We start from the raw sequence: 16,718 nt of genomic DNA on the forward strand, positions 1-16,718 counted from the left end.
CCAATAACTAATTCATTTAACATAAATATGTCCTTTTAAGATACAGTTGTTGCAGCTCATTAGTTATTTTATTTGGTTCCTACAGTGAACTCATAGAGAATGGGATTTTTTTACCCGGTGAATTAGGTAACTTTACTAATAAACCTTCATCAAGTCACATTTTCTGGCTTTTCCTGAACAGTCTTGATTTCTTAAATCCCCATCATTTTATCCCATAAATTAGCAATCAAGTTGCCCTAGATATTTCAATATTTCAGGGTCTAAACCCATCATCAGACAGAAAGAAACAAAACCTTTGCCTGACCATGTAGTTTGATTAGATTTGAAAATGTGGTTAGCATGGAACTGTAGCCCTCACTGACCCTCAACAAAGCTGTGACACTGAGGAAAGTCCAGCTTCTTTCAGCACAGAAGGAAACAAGCACAAAGATATAGCCCAGTATGAGGCAGGAAAGACAAGATGAGTTTTTCAGAATGGGAATTAGAACAGCCACTCTTTGGCACCACAGATTAAAAATGCATTTTAAATGATTGTGTCTCTTTCCACGGAAATGAAAAAGAAAAAGCAGGCATTCATCATCCTGTTAATAACGACCATCAGTCATTCCTATGAAATTGTTTCTTGTTCAGAGAAGACACAGATGTCATGTGCCATGTTTATTTGTGTCCCTTTTCTGCTGAGCTGGAGCCTGCCTGTAACTAGCACTGTTCCTTGGTGTATTTTGCTCACAGCTGCATTATAACAAGCAGATGGGCCATTTTTCGGTTATAGTTCCTGTTATCAGCATGCCATTTATGGTTTCCATTTAGGATTTTTCGGGCTTTCTTGGTTTAGGAGTAAAATCCATGTTTGACTATTTTACTCCTGCCAAATAAAAATACTTTTAAAAAGTATATATTAATGAACCATATGATTTCACTGATGTGTGGTATATAAACCAAAAACAACAAAAGAACAAGACAAACAAATGAGAAACAAAAATTCATAGACACAAACAATAGTTTAGTGGTTACCAGAGGGTAAGGGGGGTGGGGGGTGGGAGATGAGGGTAAGGGGGATCAAATATATGGTGATGGAAGGAGAACTGACTCTGGGTGGTGAACACACAATGGGATTTATAGATGATGTAAAACAGAATCGTATGCCTGAAATCTATGTAACTTTACTAACAATTGTCACCCCAATAAACTGTAATTAAAGCTAAATATATAAGTGGAAAGTGAGCTGTGAATCTGAGCTAATTTTCATTATACTGGGACATCTTAAAGAAAATTGAAATTAGCTTACTTGAATAGTTAGGGTGTGAATTTTTTCCCCCCTAGCATATTTTTGAGTCCAACAAGCCAATCAATGACTATATACCAAAATTTGTAAGGTCTTGGTGAAAATAAAAGTGTGATTACAGGTCCCAAGATTGGCCACCCAAGTCTTGAATTTCCTATTTCATTTGAAAGATGAAATCAGGTAAATTTTAAATCACACAGGCTTGCAGCAGTACCTTTTTATTTTATTATTTTTTTAGAAATGTTAAATTTCTAACAGGATACGGGGTTCTTAAACTGCACCCAAAGAGAAAAAGTGAGCAGCAAGGATCTGCTTTCCGTTCTCCATTCCTGATGTGTGCACAACTCTGGCTTGGTCAGAGGGGAGGAATCAAGCCTTTAAAATAGCCTTTAAAATAGCCTAAAAAAGCACAAAACATGTGGCATTTAGACAAGCTCTCCTGGGCCATTTAAATTTGCAAATGCTGTTCTAGGGATTGAGGGTGGTGTGAGGTGGATGGGAAAGGGAGCAAGTTGGACGTGAAGTACTCTCAATTCCGCAGGTCTGCTCTCTCTGTAAAGACCACACATGCTTAGTGGGTGACCAGCGGGGACCAAATGCGTGGGATACCCCAGCAACAGTCACTTGGCTACCGACAGACTGGGGAGAGAACATTCCCATTCTTGCTGAGCAAGGTAGGAACCCTCCAAACGTGCTGCCAACCTCACTCCATATTGTTCACCATTCCTCACAGGACATGGTACTGGGGACCAAGAGCTGGCCGTGCGGGGAGCTGCTCACGAGAGACGACTCACAGCCTGCTCGAATCTACTTTACTTCCAAAGCAGGTCATGCCCTTCTATCCTCATGTCTGCAAAAGATCTCTGCTTGTGAAGAGGCAAAGAGATTTAGGCTCAGTCCTCTACAAAAAACCAACTGGTTTTAGACTGTAATGGAGCCTGGTGAGGTTAAGGGAATGAAAAGCAGCAAAGATACATCTGTTTGGCCAAAGCAATATGATTCTACCGGAAGACATCGGTTCAAACTGGGGTCTCCTCCTAAAGGGTTGTTGTGTGAGCTCAGTAACAGCCAGGTTATTGGCAGCAAATTGCAACAGCTCATGTGTTGATGGTAGGCCAGTTTTTAGAGTAACTTGAACTTCGCTTCTCAGTGTTATCTTCTTTTCATATCAGCAACATCCATCGTAATTGACTCTAAAGTCATGCCATTAACAAAGATTCTTTCCTTGACCAAACTCTAGCCAGGCTCCTCTGAGCCCTCGTCACTGCCAGGCCTCAACCTTGGCCTTTAAAAATGGCAGACTCTCAGCACAAATGCCCTGCCCCACACCTCCCCCATTAAAAGGCTTAAACAAACACTAACATGATTTCTAACAGCTCATGGCCACATCTTAGGATGACCCTGGCCCCCGCTAAAAGTGCCTATCTGAGAAAGCTCAAGGCTGACAAAAGAATTTGCTGTTTGTTCCAGCCAACAACTGAAGATAGGGCCCCCATCTCTCAGTCTCTGTAGGACGTTAGGAACCTAACTTTGGTAAATGCCAGTTAGCAAACCCACATGGGTTTCACATGTACCAACCCCTCTTCCCACCTTTTATAAATTTCCCTGACCCTCTCCAAGCCCCGGCCATTTACCTCTGTATTCCCTCACTCTTTCAGTAAAATGTCCAGTCATCTCCACCCAAATCTAAGTTGAGTTCAGTTCACCTGGACCCTATTCCTTAGTGCAATAGTATATTATTGATTCAAAAATCTGTCCTTACCACTTTAACTAGCGTCTGGTTTTGTTTATCTTTGACACAATCCACTCAACAACTACTCAACAAATATTTACTGAGCTCCTAGTATGTGTTAAGCTTCGTGCCAGGCACAGTTATATAAAACAGGCCTGGAACCTCACCCAATCATTTCCCCACCGCCCTGTGAGTGGTACTGAATGTTGACCATGAGGGAACGCCAGGAACCACAGAAAGGTTGTGTCATCTCCTAATAACCCATCTGCTACCAGACAGTCTGAACACCCAGGAGGGTTTGCTGGCTCACAGAGCAAGAGGTCAGAAAGGTTTAGTGCAGCACGTTTCAAATGTTTTTGAGCATATGAGTTGCCTGGGGATCTTGTTGAAAAGGAGATTCTGATTCAAGTAGGACCAAGGTGGATCCTGAGATTTTGCATTTCTTATAAGCTCTCAGGTAATAAAGATGTTCCTGATCCCAGGGCCAAACTGTGAGTAGTTAGAATCGAGCTCACACCTGAAGGATGAAGGATCAGGTTAAAAGCAAGGAAAGGCCAGAAGTCCTCAGGCTGCTCCTGAGAATCACATCCACCTTAAAGAAGGGGGCTAAATCACCAATCTAGGGACTCACCTTTACCCGTAAAGCCACCTGAGCACCCCGCTGCACTGGTTTGAGCCACTGCCACCCACCGATCCCCAGTGCTGAGCAAACTCCCAGGTGCTCCCCTTATGGCTCCAGCCCCCAGAAGCCCCTTCAATCCTGTCAATGGACTTAATGGGCATCCTGGAAAATGCTGCAGGTTCCCTATGACCTCTAAGCTCAATCAAGTCCGAATCTAGGAATTCTGGAAGCCAACTAGGATTGAGGGCAAGGTCAAGAGAAATAGTAGCTACTGGGAAAAATAAAGCCATTTAGCAAAGATTACTTTGTAGTCGAAGAGAAAAATCCATCATTCCGAGGCACAACATATCAGAATAGAGTTCATCCAGGTCACCAAATCCAAGTGTAAATGTAAATCTTCCCAAGGGTGTTTAACACCCTTGGCTCTCGCTTGGTGCCCATGAGGCTGGAGGGAGCTGACAGCGCGGTGCTCACACAGCTTGGACACCTGTCTGGTCTGGGCGCCAGCACACATTGCATGGCTCACCAAATCCAGTAAAAGCTATGGTTCCCGTTCTGTCCAGTGGCTGAGTGCTGGTCTTCTCTAGGACTCGGGAAAGACAACTGGAACTGACTCTTGCTCACACCATCAAACCTGCTATATTAGATTGTCTCCCGAGTTTGCTGCCAACAATACCTCCCATTGCTGTACCTGCATGCTCCTCCTAGAGTCCCTTGTCCCTCCCCTGAATGTGGGCTGGCCTTGTGATTTGCTTTGATTAAATGTGGCCGAAGTACTATTCTGGGAGTCCAGGCATTAAGAGGTCTTGTAGTTCTCGCTTCCACCCTCTTGGGATCCAGCTGCTCTATCAAAAGCTTGGGTTAGATTATTGAATAATAAGTGTCCACTTGGGGAGAGTGAGCCTGGCCAGCCCTTAGGCAGTCCAGCTGCAGCCGCTCTCCCAGCTGAACACAACTCTGTGAGTAGATCCAGCCAGCACTGCTGGAGCAAAAAATTGTGAAGCCAACTCACAGAACCGTAGGAAATAATAATAAATACACTTTGGAGTTGTTTGTTGTACAACAATAGATAACCGAGAAACTACCTCAGCAAAGCTTAAAGCCGTGTGGCACTCTCTTTTGGATTGGGTGGTGGTGGAGGCTGGAATCTCATTCTGTTACTCAAGACTAGAAGCACAATTAAAGAAATTGCTTCTGGAGCCTTGAGGAAGGAGTGGTAGGATGTTTGGCGTCACTACTGCTTTAAAGTAGAAGACAGAAAATATGACTGTTTTTACTCCTGACTTACGGATCTGGTTAAGGAGATTATCAAAGTTTTAGTGGAACATGACAAGAAGGAATGCTTTAGTTTTTACACAGAATTTTGAGAAAATGTAGAGAATCTAGGACAGTCTTTCAATTCAGCAAAAATATGCTCAAAGTAGGAAATATCCTTAGAGTAGAAAAAAATCAAAGTTGTGGCTGTGGCTGTAAGACTCCTTGTTGAAACTTCTGAAAGATTTAAGATGGTGAGTGCCTATTCGTTCCTCTCAGCTAGACTGAGAGGAATCCTGGAAGCCCAAAAGGGCTCCTAGCAATGTTAAGATCAAGGTCTTAAAGCACCTTCAGTCCTAAGTAGAGAAAGACCCATCTGCAAGTTATTTGTGGGCGTTGCTTTTTGGTAATAGAGTGGATTACAATTGGATACATAGAACGTCTACAAGTTTTTTAAATGGTTGTACCACATTGGACTAAAAAATGACAGAGATGGTTTAACATCAAAAGAGGCCTCTGGGGCCTCAGATTTCTACTGGCAGGAAGCTGACTAAGAAAGTAAGTCTGAAACAAATACAGGCTATTTCTTATGGAAAAGAAAAATATGACACAGAGACTGGAGCCAAGAGCTTCTGAGAACAGCAGATTAGGAAGGCACTCGCAGGGAGGAGAACCAGATCCTAGTCTAGAAACATTCCCTGTTCCCAGAGTTTGGAGAAACTGGTGACATGTTCCAGACTAGATTTCAAAATTGCTGTTGACTCATGACTGATATGTTCTTTCCATTGCCCCCGTTGAACAGAACTATCTATTGTAGCTATCCCTGTTTCATCATAGTGTCTGGGGGGCATATAACTTTTTAATTCACAGGTTTCCAAATCAAGAGAAGCCTATAGGAGAAGCCTCAGCAGATTGAGACCTGATGCAGCTGAAGAGATCCTGAACCTCGAGCTTTTGCTGTAATGGGATGAAAGTTTGGGGGACAGAGGAGTGCATTTTGTATGAGGAAGAGATATGGATCGCTATGGCCACAGTGGACTTCAGTATATAATTTCCAAAGATTCTTGTCAACAATTCTCCTCATTCCCATCTTGGATTTGCGACTTGCTTTGACCAACAGAATAGGGTGGAAGCAACTGGGATTCCAGAGCATAGGTCTTAAGAGTCATCAGTTTCTGCTTTTGCCCGTTTAAGATACAACCACCATGTAGAGAGTTCAGGCTGGTTTACTGAATGATCACACACACACACACACACACACACACACACACACACACACACACACAGAGGTCCAGCCAGCTACGAGATGTTCCAGCCACCCTAAGTAAGATGCTGGATATGTGAGGAAAGTCATCTTGGATCCCCCAACCCCAGGCAACCCACCTCAGTCTACACTATGTGGATCAGAGCTGAGTTCTCTCTGCCACGCCCTGCCCAGAATCATGAATAAATAAGTGACTGTTATTTTTTAAATCACTAAATTTTGGGACAACCTATGCAGCAATAAACATGCAAAACATCTGCTTAAACAGTAGAGCTAGAAAAAGTGCAGAACGCAATGACAGGTGGTCCCTGACCTATGATGGTTCAACTCATGATTTTTCAACTTTACGATGGTACAAAAGTGACACCTATACAACCATTCTGTTTTTCACTTTCAGTATTCAATAAATTACATGCAATATTCAACACTTTATTGTAAAATAGACTTTGTGTTAGATGATTTTGCCCAACTATAGGCTAATGTAAGTGTTCTTTGCCTATGTAAGGTAGGCTAGGCTGAGCTATGATGTTTGGTAGGTTAGGTGTATTAAATGCATTTTCAATTTATGATATTTTAAGTTTATGATGGGTTTTTCAGGATGTAACCCCATCGTAAATCAAGGAGTATGTTTAGTAAATTTATTCTATTTTTCAGTATGATCTTTGTAGTTTTCTGTTTGTTTTTGTCTGATATATTTTGACTTGAAAATAATATAATTGAACAATAGATTTCAAAGTACCAATGAGGTAATTATGACAGGAATACCTTGGAGATATTGCAGGTTTGGTTCCAAACCGCTACAATAAAGTGAGTCTCGCAATAAAACAAGTTGTAATCTTTTTGCCAGTGGAGGGTCTTGCCTTCAATTTGTAAAAAATGCAACATATGTAAAGCACAATAAAAGAAAGCAAAGTGCAATAAAATGAGGTATGCCTGTACAAGCTTAATGCCAGCACATTTTGTGTACAAAGAGACAAAACTGACTTCATCTGTGACCCATACAGAACATTTATGTATAGGTCTACTTGGATAGCATAGCCTGGGTAGCTCAGTACTATCATGGCCATATCAATATAAAGGAAAACACACTAAAAATGACGAGAATCATTTTCTTATCTCCAGGTTATTTCATTCAGAAAGCATTGACATCATTTAGTCAGTTTTCTAAAAGCTGTTCTTGCAATTATAATTAGTATCTTTCTTTTTCCTATTCACTCAAACATGACAGAGTCAAGAATATACAACTAATTAAGAAGTACAAATTACCAGTTATAAAAATAGTCACAGGGATGTAAAATACAGCATAGGGAATATAGTCAATAATATTACAATAACTATATACGGTGTCAGATGAATACCAGACTTATCAGGGTGATTACTTTGTAAGTTATATAAATGTCTAATCACTGTGCTTCACATCTGGAACTAATATAATATGGCATGTCAACTGTAATTGAAAAATACATTTAAAAAAATAAAGAATATACGACTACACTGGAAAGCTTGACTTCACTTTTTAAAAAGTTGGCTCTGTGCTATGGAAGGCATTGTGGAGGTTCCTCAAAAAATTGAGAATAGAATTACCATATGACCCAGTTGGGTATCTACCCCCAAAATTGGAAAACATTTATCTGTAGAGATATATGTGCTCCGATGTTCACTGCAGCTTTATTTACGGTGGCCAAGACATGGAAACAACCAAAGGGTCCTTCGATAGATGATTGGATAAAGAAGATGTGATATGTATACACAATGGTATACTATTCTGCCATAAGAAGAGATGAAATAGTGCCATTTGCAACAACATGGCTGGATCTTGAGATTATTATGCTAAGTGGAATATGTCAGACCACATGATATCAATGATATGTGGTATATAAAACTGAAAACAACAAAGGAACAAGAAAAACAAATAAAGAAACAAAAACTCATAGACATAGACAATAGTTTAGAGGTTACCAGAGGGTAAGGGGGGTGGGGGGTGATAGATGAGGGTAAAGGGGATCAAATATATGGTGATGGAAGGAGAACTGACTCTGGGTGGTAAACACACGATGTGATATATAGATGATGTAATACAGAATTGTACACCTGAAACCTATGTAACTTTACTAACCACTGTCACCCCAATAAACTTTAATTAAAACAAAAGCTGGCTCTGGGTTCTAAAGGAAAATTATGACCCCAATGAACCAACGACATGCCTCAGCAAGCAGCTATGGAATCAGAACTGTAAACACGCATGTGCGAAGCAGGATAGGATTCTGGGGCATGCCATCAACAGATACCATGATGAAAGTGGTTCCCTCCCCCACCGAAGGGGCCCAACACTACTGTATAGACAGCCTACAGTATACAAAGGGGAAACAGGATTTTGCCCTTGAAAGCCAGGTATTCTAGTAGGAGCTGAGCGACATGATTAACAACAGCACATACGTGTAAATGTCATGATGTACATGTACTGTGGGTGAAATAGACTAAAAAACAATGAGCTTGAAGTTGAGGAGTGGAGGCAAGAACACTAGGAGTGTAAAACGCACATGAGTGAAGTCATCACATGCACAGAGGATGCAGCTTACCTGACATGCTGATGGGTGACTGTGGTTGAGATCCCAGTGGGAAGACACTATGTCGACAGACTTTTTGGCCATGTTGAGTAAATTCATCCAGCCTTGGAAAAGCGATAAGTGAAATGGTGCATTTTCTGAATAGTTAAGGCCTTCAGGAATATTTTCCACCAGGGCAATGCTTAGGAAAGATTTTGAAAAACAAATATACAAAATCTAGTCACATTTGAAGCCACAGATATTGATACATGCATATCCAGACATCTGAAAAATATTCTCTATTCTTTCTAAATGTATGCGTCCCTCATAACTTACATTTTCCACCAAAGCCCTCCTACATTTCCCTTATGCTAACCAACTGTGTTCTGAGAATTTATGCTCTGTTTTGCCCAGTTAGCATTCGTCTTTCAGAAAATCATGGGATATGTCCCTAATGTCCAGTTTAAAACTAGCCTTGAGGAAAAAAATTCAGAGCTTCCTACACAATCATCTTCCACTAGGAATATATTCCATTTCCCCCCCTACAGCAATAAGAAAGTACTTTCGTGAGCTACTTGAGATCATAAATTCATTGTGCAATTTCTAGTACAATGATGGACATCTATTAGAACTAATTTAGAAACTATAATATTATTAGTTTTACTACTATTAGAAAATAAAAATAATAAATATTATTATTATTGCTTAATACCTCTATTAATGTTTCCCAGCCTAAGGCATAAAACGATAATGAGAAAAAAAATTAAAAACCTGCCTGTTGTGGGCTTTATTTAAATTGAAGATAACAATGTATAAAATAATAGTAATAATCAAACCCTAAATAAACTACAGTCAACAATATCCTAATAAATACGTGTGTGTGTTTACACTTCCTAATACATTGACAACATAGACACTTGGTGTTGCAGCTAAGGTTGTATGGTTTTCACCTCTGAGTTAGCCAAGTGACACATAATATTTTAATAAAGAAAGGAGAAAATTGTTTTCCAGTTTAAGAAATGTAAATTCTCCTGAACTCTTGATGGGAAACTCCAAACTCTTACGTAGATACCTGCAATTGCTTCCAGAACAGAGACCTGTTTTATTTACAGCTGTGCATCCACAGTGCCAGATATATAATTAGGGCTCAAGAAATACTTATAGAATGGATTTCAGGTTCCAACAAGGGATCTAGTACTTCTCAATAAAACTGTTAAATGTTTCTCTTACTGATACTTGTTCCATTTAGCCAGTTTTAGAAACAAAAACAATGCTCTTAGTAAAATGCGCTTGTGTATTTGATGAATATCAGCCAGAATGGGATTCCGGCATGTCACCCAGAGACATTCACAATTTGGGGAGACAACCACGCATCACCACCAGCAGTTAAATGTAATGTTTGTCAAGCCCTTATAAGCACAGAACAGGCAAATCACTGTGCGACACAGAAATGACTATGACAAATCTCTCTAGTCCTCTGAATTTATAATCTAGTGAAACAGTCAGTCTCATACATAATGATTCAAATAGGAGGTAGACTCTAAAAAATGGTGAAAGAGCAAGAAGTTCAATGAGATGGAAAATGTATCACCTAATACCATTGGAACATGGGCAGGAAGGAAAAAATAATTCTGATTGGGGGCACCTAGAATTGGAGGAAGTTGGAGAGATGAGTCTTCAGATATAATTTTTATGGGTGAGTTGGAAGAGAAAGACATTCAAGGTGGAGGGAAGTGCTTGTAAAATGTAGTGCATGTAGATACTTGTGAGTTGGTGAGCCAAGGGGAGCGTGAGGTAGGAGAGTTATGGCAGGAACTCGCAATGGCCGAGAAGACTGGCAGCATCCATAGGGACCAGGCTGTACTGATTGTGAACCAGGAAGAGGAATCTGGACTCAATGTTGATGCACTTGAGGGCACCCAAGCACATTTTAGGGGTTAACTCTGACAGCACAACTGTATGCTACTGGAAGGGAGAAATAGGAGACTAGTAGAGAGCAGAGGCTGTTGCAAAAACTCAGGAAAGGAAAAGGGAAGTTTGATTTAGGTCAATAGGAAGAAAAAGAAGCATGTATGTCCTGGAGATTTTAGAAACCAAATCTTAAAAGATTTAGTTTGATGGGTATGCGGAACGGGTAACAGAAACACACACAAATCAACGATGGCTGAGATTTTCTTGCAGGACCACCCTATCGTCTCTTAACAGGGTTCCTATAACCACCTCCAATGGTCTCCTTACATGGATATTGGCCCCTCCAAACCATTTTCCACACTACAGTTGTGTTAATCACTTAAAAAGGTAAACCAGAACATTCTGCAGCCTGATTGAAACTTCTTAGGGGGTTCCCCACTGTCCTTGGGGCGATGCTACCCCTATGACAAGTGTTTCCTGTTTGGCTGGCCCTGCCTCTTCACAGCTTCACTAGACTCAAATGCACTCTTTGAATTTCCCATCAAAGCCACACCAGACATCTTTTTCTCCTTCCCTGCTATTCTCTCTAGACTTTGGCATTTCATGTGAATCTTCCCAATCCCCATTCCTACACTACTCAGGGAGCTCTCTCTCAATTAACTTTCAAAGTCCGAATTTAAACATCACTTCTCATAAACTTCCTTATGACCTCAAACTAGACTAGATCTCTCTTATCATCAACTCCCACAGCGATCTGTTACTCCCCGGTAATCCTACTCATCACTCTTGAAAGTCCTTGTTCAAGGCTGACTTTTCCTTGATAGACTGCAGTATGTATGAAGGCAGAGACCTGTTCCATTGGTTCAGTATTGTAGCCCCTGTGCCTGACATATTGTTTAGGGCACAGTAAGTATCCAAAATTATCTGCTGAGTTTCATTAAAATCAGAACAACCGGGAAGATGGAGGGTGTTGGATCCAATAAAACTGAGAAGGAATGTGGGAAAGGAATTAGATTGAGGATTGGGAAAGATTATCAAGGGAAAAAATGAAGAAAAACTAGCCCAAACCCTAAAGTGGGGGGAATGCCTGTATTTTTCTGGTTGGTAGAGTGTCGAACAGATGAAAAGACTCAGAAGCCACCAAGAGATAAGCAGATAGACAAGAGAGGTCCAGGAGAATACAGTGTTTGGGATGTCAAGGGGAGAAGGTCAAAAACGTGGCAAGAGTTTTTTTGGTTTTTGTTTGTTTGTTTGTTTTTACCTGCTTCAAAACCATTGAAGGCAATAGACAGAGGTTGAAGTTGGATGTTTTAATTCCATCCTCATTTGAAATCTAATTATCTATGTTAATAGAAGCTCGACATAGCATGGAAAAATGACCTCAGATAATTAGTGGTTTTAGTGTCCCCTACAAATAATAAATATATTTAAACATCAAACAAAAAAGAATCTCCCCAAACAAAACCAAAATACAACAGCTGCTAACAAACAGAACTGACAAGTTTCAATTTTATTTCAATATAAAAGATATGCTGGGAAAACAAGAGGAGAGCCATGAAGCTTAGTTAAACTGAACAGAGGAAACAAGGGATGGAGAGCAATTGTACAACTGTAAATGGCTCCAAACCGTCGCTGATAGGCACACAGATAAGGATTCCCAATCTGTTAGAAATCTTTAGACCACGTGTTCTTAACCCTGGATCCATGGATAGAATTCAGGGGCATCTATAAGTGTGATCTGTATTTTCCCTCACCTCTAACTGAAATTCAACATTCCCTTCAGTTATGAACATAGGCCAAAAAATCAAAGGATATTAGAAGAACCTGTGATTCTGTCACCATTAAGAATTTTCATACCATGGTATTGTATTGCCGACATCTCCAAGTGTTTCTCATTACTTTGAAATTATGGCAGTCATCAGATCTTGTAATTTCACGAATAGTACTGAATATACATTACTATATCACAAATTTGTGGTTTTTAAAAATATTTTTATAACTTTATTTCAACATTATTGGTTTCCGTTGCAATCGTACGTATTTTAATTTAAAACCATTATTCAAGGGAGAGGTCATAGACTTCATTAGACTGCAAGAGGGGACTGTGCCACAAAAAGGGTTCAATTCTCATCAGATGGACAATGTTTCATCTGTTCCTTATTTTTTCCTATTTCACATGTGTTCTTATAAAATCTTTTCCCCTTATCAAAGACTTAAATTGAGTAAGATTATCAAGAGAGATTTTTAAGAGAAGAGAACTGGGTCAAAACCAAATTCAGGAAACATATAATCACTTCTGGTTGCAGACAAAGTGGGGCAGGTGAGAAAGACAGAGAAGAAAGTACTGGAGAGACTGGAGGAGGAGAGTGAAATTCCCTGGGAGCCAAGGAAGACCAGATTTATTATTTTTTAGTTTTTACTAAATACCAAAGTAAATTATGAATTTGTACTGAAAATCAAAATAGAGGACCTATTCCGGGGACCACCCTTCTGTTTGGGTAATGAGTTCCCAGAACAACAACCCCGCTCACGTCCTCCTTTCCTCCAGAAGCTCCTGATTACTCTTTTTGTGACACAGCACTTGTTTCTGATGCCTTGCTGGAAAAAGCCTCCAGAAGTCAGCTTTGAAATAACTGGACTGATTTCTGTGACCTATCATTTTATTGCCTTTAACAACCAACAGCCAGTTACTCTCCAGGGGCCCAATCTAATTAGCATACATGCGGACACATTTCCACTGGCCAGCAGCTCTTGCTGTACACTCTTACTTCTCAAGCAAGGGAAGTAGGAGGCACCCCTCATTAAAATTCACCTTTGGGCAAGTCCTTGGAATGCCCGCGTATCTTCTCTAACAGAACTGTGCCTGAGGGCTGTAGTAGCACTACGGAAGGTGCAAAAAAATAAATAAAAATACATATTTTAAGAAAGGAAAACAATTGTATGAAAATTGTAATACTCAAAATATAGCAGTAACAAAAGATGAATACAAGTCACGTTTGACTTCTGCAATTACGAGAGGTGCTCAAAGTGGTTACCATCAGTATAATTTTAATACAGTTCTTTCCTTTCTTAAAATGTGTATGTGGTTTTTTTGTTTGTTTGTTTGTTTGTTTGTTTGTTTTTTCACGTTCTGTATTTCCGATGCCTGATAACAAGGGGGAAAGCTGAATATACAGAGACACAATACAGCAAAAATCTTCTCAGGCTTACTTTCGTAGTACTTTGAGATAAACTACAAATGATTTGAACTGTGAAGCCAGGGAGCTTAGGTGGAATAAAAATAAGAAAAAGCGTTTTGCATTGTTAATAGATTTTAAAATAGAATTCTAGCTGTTCTTATTAATAGTATGTATTTATTCTCCAAACTTAAAGTGATCATCAAAATTTGTCTTTCAATATGGGAACAGTTTTTCACCTTCTGTAGATATCTATAGTTCCCCTCTAATAAACTCCTAAAAAGTACAGTCCCACCATTTGCTAGCTTTAAAACGTGTGTGTGTGTGTGTGTGTGTGTATGTGCTTGGTAAACACAAGAATTTTTATAAAGTATTATATTTTCACACTTGATTTTGGTAATATTATAGAGAAATGTTAAGAGGAAAGGACTTGGAATAAGGTAGACAAAACTCAGCTCTGCCAATTATTAGTTGTGAAATCTTGGACAAATGACTAACCTCTTTAAATCTGTTCCTGCTTTTGAGAAAAAAAAAGTTACTACAAAGATTACAGGAAATAATCTATGTGAAGAGCTTTGCTTGGTGCTGCTTCGTAGAAAGCACTAAATAAAAGACAAATTTTTAAAAAGTAACTTATGGTTTAAAAACTTATAATGAAGAAAAAATTTTCTCTAAGTTCTCAAATGGCTATAGCACAGTTACTAAAAGGATTCTACATACGTTGGCTAAAAGGAGTCTTATAAGCTAGGACCTACATGACATTTTCAGAGTGAATGTGAGCTTTCTTTCATTGCCAAGTGTAATGGGTCAGTTATTAGGACTTGATGACCTACACAGGCTGCTTGGCGGTCGATTCATTGACGGTCATTCCTTAGATCTTGGCTACTGGACGGCATTAATCAATGAAGCTGAACAGAGGGCCTTCATTCATCAATACAATTAAATTTACACTCAAAGGAAAATGATGCAGGATTGCACCCTTGTTGTGGATCATCTGGCTGTAATTAAAGCCCAGGACTGACCATGCAAAAGCAAATCTTTCCAAAGGGATAATGGAGTCTCTGACATGGAAGCAGAAGACGGCCGGCTAGCCATGTGGCAGATTCTCCTCTCACATGGGACTCAGAAGGTCTGGTAAGACATGAAGTGTTGAAACGCTCTGGTTCCCTGAAGCTGAGACGTGGATGTAAGGCATTCATTGGGGCAGGGATCCCAGGAAGGAGTGAGGGAACAGGGAGAGTCAGGGGAGAAAGCCCATAAAAATAAACCTGAATGAGCAAATCACAGCCACAGGCAAGGGGGTTCACTCTCACTGGGCCCTCAGAGGGGCTGTGTGGAACCCACCTCAGAACACTGCTGTCTGTCACCTGTTGAAAGCTGAGCCTGAAGTGCTTTGACTTCTGGTTGTCCAGTGAAGGACAATCCAGTGCCCAGAAACCAGAGAAAGCTCTTATGGTAGGCACTAAAAATAAACTATTCCATGAGAACTTATGTCTGGGCTTCAATTACCCACCCTCAACCAAACAGTAGTCTCCAGTTCCTGTCTCCCTTTGTTTTGGTCCCTTTCATGTCTCCCTTTGTTTTGGTCATTTGCCTGAAGGGAGGCTTCCTGCTCTGTAGGATGTTGAAAACCTCTAGAAAAGGTATTTGCTCTCTGTAGTTCAGGCACACAGATGGTCAATTATCTGCCCAGTGACTCTTTGAGAAAACAGGCAGACTCAGCCCTCCTTTCAACCCCCACTCATAAGCCCTACAGGCAGAGGGGACACCAAGCACTTTCCCAGCCAGGCAGGGCCAGCCAAGCTCAGCTGCTTGCCTGATGACAGTGAAGGCTGAGGGACATCTCAGAGAAGCCAGAGACTAAGACTCTCCTGTTAAAGCTTCAGAACCTTTGATACTGGCAACAAATTTTTTAAATGACCTGCTACAGTGCAAGGTCAGAAAGTCCTTCCTGTGCATGCTGTTCCTCAAATTTCTCCAGCTTAAAATAATCAGTATGCCAAAGCACCATATATTGGGATAGGGTATCCTGAACTCCATTAATTACATAGGTCTTGTGAACATACCACTGTGATTTATACTAAGTGTGAAGGGAAAGAGATTTCTGGTCAAGATGGCGGAGCAGGTAAACACTGTTCACTTCCTCTCACAACCACATCAAAATTATAACTAAACTACAGAATAATCATCACTAATAATTTCCTGAAGTCTAGCTGAGCAGAAGTCCTACAACTAAGGACATACAGAAAAAGCCACCTTGAGACTGGTAGGAGGTCTGGAGATGCAGAATGGGCTGGTCCCACACCCATGTGTGGCAGTTAAAAATTGAGAGGAATATATCAGCTGCAGAGGTCCCCCTGGCGGAGCGAGGAGTCCCAACCCCACACCAGGCTCCCCAGCCCGAGGTTCCAGTGCCAGGGAGAGAAGTCCCCATAACTTCTGACTGTGAAAACCAGCAGAGATTGTTGCTAGGTGAAACAAGGGCACCTGCAGTCCCAGGAGACACTCTTAAATAGCCCACGCACGAACTTACTCACTGGCAGACTCATTTGCTCTGAGCTCCAGTCCTGGGGCAGCAGCTCAAAAGGCACCAGGGACATCTGGGGAGGAACCGAGTTGTGGGGCATCAGGGAGAGGCCAGGAGGGACGGCTTTCTCCTGTGCAGAAGTGCTGGTGGAAACCACTGTTCCTTTGTTGAGCCCTCCCGGCAAGCACATGCAGGTGGGTGCCATATCTGAGTCTCCATCAACCTGGCTAACACTGTTTACCTCACCCTGGTGATTCCCTGAGACCATGCCCTACCCAACTTGTGGACACACCTTATTGATTGGCTGAGGAATCCCAATTCTCTTCCTGACTTGATAAAAAAGTTATAGCTATCATGACAAATATGTACATCCCCTCCCACTCTCAGGCCCAACACTGGCG

General features: G+C 40.8%; 1 protein-coding gene across 6 annotated transcripts in view; it reads right to left on the reverse strand.

Annotated features, from left to right (window-relative positions):
- Nucleotides 1–16,718, reverse strand: part of PLD5 (phospholipase D family member 5) — a 233,198-nt gene that overhangs the window by 85,635 nt on the left and 130,845 nt on the right. For 5 of the 6 annotated variants that reach the window (XM_019746839.2, XM_019746842.2, XM_019746840.2 and 2 more), the window contains one exon: nucleotides 8,737–8,905. The exons of the other annotated variant lie outside the window; for it this stretch is intronic. In XM_019746839.2, coding sequence (XP_019602398.2) covers nucleotides 8,737–8,905 — 169 coding nt within the window. The remainder of the gene's footprint in view (nucleotides 1–8,736; nucleotides 8,906–16,718) is intronic. 6 annotated transcript variants of the gene reach the window in all.

Source organism: Rhinolophus sinicus, linkage group LG12, assembly GCF_036562045.2.
Source record: "Rhinolophus sinicus isolate RSC01 linkage group LG12, ASM3656204v1, whole genome shotgun sequence".
Lineage (NCBI taxonomy): Eukaryota > Metazoa > Chordata > Mammalia > Chiroptera > Rhinolophidae > Rhinolophus > Rhinolophus sinicus.